The 2,500-nt window shown below is 41.1% G+C and overlaps 1 protein-coding gene across 1 annotated transcript in view; it reads right to left on the bottom strand.

The window, feature by feature from the left end:
* Positions 1-2,500, bottom strand: part of LOC101858162 (putative uncharacterized protein DDB_G0291812) — a gene marked incomplete in the record, with an annotated part of 72,390 nt that overhangs the window by 68,805 nt on the left and 1,085 nt on the right. Inside the window, 1 exon segment of the mRNA XM_005091692.3 lies at positions 1-329. This exon segment is cut by the window's left edge and continues 909 nt beyond it. Within this exon segment, the coding sequence (XP_005091749.2) occupies positions 1-199 (199 nt within the window).

Below are 2,500 nucleotides of genomic sequence, written 5' to 3'. Positions count from 1 at the left end.
CTGAGCCTTCCTGCCCACCTTCAAGCAAAATATTATGGTCATTGAGAAACACGTTCAGTGTGTCTGTTTTACTAACAGTGCCAATATTGGCACACCCTTCGTCATTGCAAACAAACTCATTTCCACGCTGGTCCTCTTTAACATCTGCTGTATTATTCAACAATTTCTCAACGACATTCCTTCGGGACGTTGTCGCCATCACGGCGCGTCATTGCTTAGAAAAGGGAAGTAATAACGCAGTCGTAGGCTTGTTGGAGTGTTGTCTTCATCAGGTCACGCGAGTATACAGGTCACCGAATGGCTTTCTGGGAAGTCCAAATCCCGCTGCGCTGTGAACAACAGAAACAGAGATGACATGCCAATAGCTAGGCTGTACACTGTCCTTGTTAGGATAGGTAGCAATAATAAAAACCGTGTCTATGGAATTGATCATTCTCTTATTAAAAATATTTCTACCTTTTCATCTTAAGAATGGAAGGAAATATTGCTAGATCCTAGAATAAGGTAAGGTAAAGAGTCGGAAAGAATGAGAATAGATGATTTGGGGGAATTTCTCCAGGAAAAACAAAATTGAGGCCTCGGAATGGATCCTCTTCTGTTGGGTGCTGTTAGTTGATAGGCTAGCGATGCCTACAGCTGAGTCCCATAAAGTACCATCGGTGAAGATTTTCTCTGTGTCTGAGTATTTTCCTTACATTTCGTACCTGTGCATACATTGCACTTAACACTAGTTGTAACATCGATTTGGCTGTCTAACTCTATATTCGGGCTTACGTGGTTGTTATTGTCCAAAACTTGGAACTGTATTCGCCTCGAGCTTAAACAGAAGACATTAACAGCACTTTAAAATCCATTTTCAGTCTCATTGCTGTATTGCAAATGTTTTATGCCCACATCAACACAATTCTGATTATGTTTACTAAGCTGTTTACAAATGTTCCACACACGTCTACCTTGTTGAAGTACCCTTGAGGAGAAGTCTGCACGCCTTAATTGTTGGATTGTACAATATTCTTTTTTTCTCCTCATCTTCTTACCCCTCTATTTACAGCACCCGACCCAGCCTAATAATCATGTGGGTTTTTTTTAATTTCTAGTTTGAAATTATTTTTCTACACTGAGTATTGGCCCTGTGCATTGCGTAGTGGTGGTTCGCTAAAGTACGTCAATTGTTTGCTGTGTGTGTGTGTGTGTGTGTGTGTGTGTGTGTGTGTGTGTGTGTGTGTGAGAGAGAGAGAGAGAGAGAGAGAGAGAGAGAGAGAGAGAATGTGTGTGTGTGTATGTGTGTGTGTTTACGTCCGTACTTATGCTTACTATAATGGTCAACCACATTGCCCTCACGTTTAACTGTATCATTAAACAAAAACAGCCTATTTGCTTTTTCATTGTGATTTTCTTATGTACTACGTACTTTAGTTACTCTTTTTATTTTGAAAAGAAAAATGTGCCACCGGAGAGTTAACACAGAAAGAGTTTCAAGGCACACATCCTGTTAAGGGACACATAGCTCAGGTATTACTCCTACTATATCTAAGACACGAAGAAAGAAACAATATTCCTAGACGAGACGAAATAAGATGTAACACGCAATCAAACTTGCACCACTGGAAGTCGATTTATAGTGTGGTGTCCCAGACTTTACAACTCAACTTGTTTATTATTAATAACATTTTATTATGTGTGTAACACCACGGCTCTCTATCTATCGATCTATTCATATTTCATCCCTATTTCTCTGCACATCATTTGTCCCCTTCTTTACCCCGTCTCTCTCTCTCTCTCTCTCTCTCTCCCTCTCTCTCTCTCTCTCTCTCTCTCTCTCTCTCTCTCTCTCTCTCCATACCTTCTTTTCATACGTCCGAACACTGAATTGATTTATAACGGGACTTCTTACAAACCACCAGCTAAAAGTTCAGCACACAGGACAGAGAACGCAAATTTAAATAGCTGTAGGAACGGTGCTTTATGCTGTTGGTTGAAAGAGGGACCTTAGATTCACCACCACAAAGCGAAAGTGGAACACTGAATTTATTTTGAACGTTGATAACAGTCGGGGATCCCAGGTACTTTCTGCCGTACAGTGCAGAGCGTGCCTACTGGGTGTTATTTAATCTGTAATGTTGAGTTAGTTTGTTGTTGTTATTATTATTTTTTTGTGTAAGTGTTTTACTGCGCTCGCAACAGCATAATGTCATGTGAGCTTGCGGGACACATTAATAAGCATTTTCTGTATGGTAGGAATTAATTTTGAATTTTGTCCGGGTGGCGACCGAAGTATGTTTTTATCGATTTAAGGACCACCAAGGGATCTTTAACGTGCGCAACTTGCACACGGGACGTTGGAGATTTTTTCACCCTTATCCGAGAAGGCTAGGTGTTAGACCTTACTTACCCTCAGATTAGGGGGAGGGGATGTGGCTGAAAGACAGCACTAAGAAGCAGCCAAGATGTAATAGTAGAAAGGCTGCAGAAAGATTCAGGAGCCCTGAAGAAGGGGGGG

Source organism: Aplysia californica, unplaced genomic scaffold (assembly GCF_000002075.1).
Source record: "Aplysia californica isolate F4 #8 unplaced genomic scaffold, AplCal3.0 scaffold00034, whole genome shotgun sequence".
NCBI lineage: Eukaryota > Metazoa > Mollusca > Gastropoda > Aplysiida > Aplysiidae > Aplysia > Aplysia californica.
This window is presented reverse-complemented; position numbering and strand designations above follow the sequence as displayed.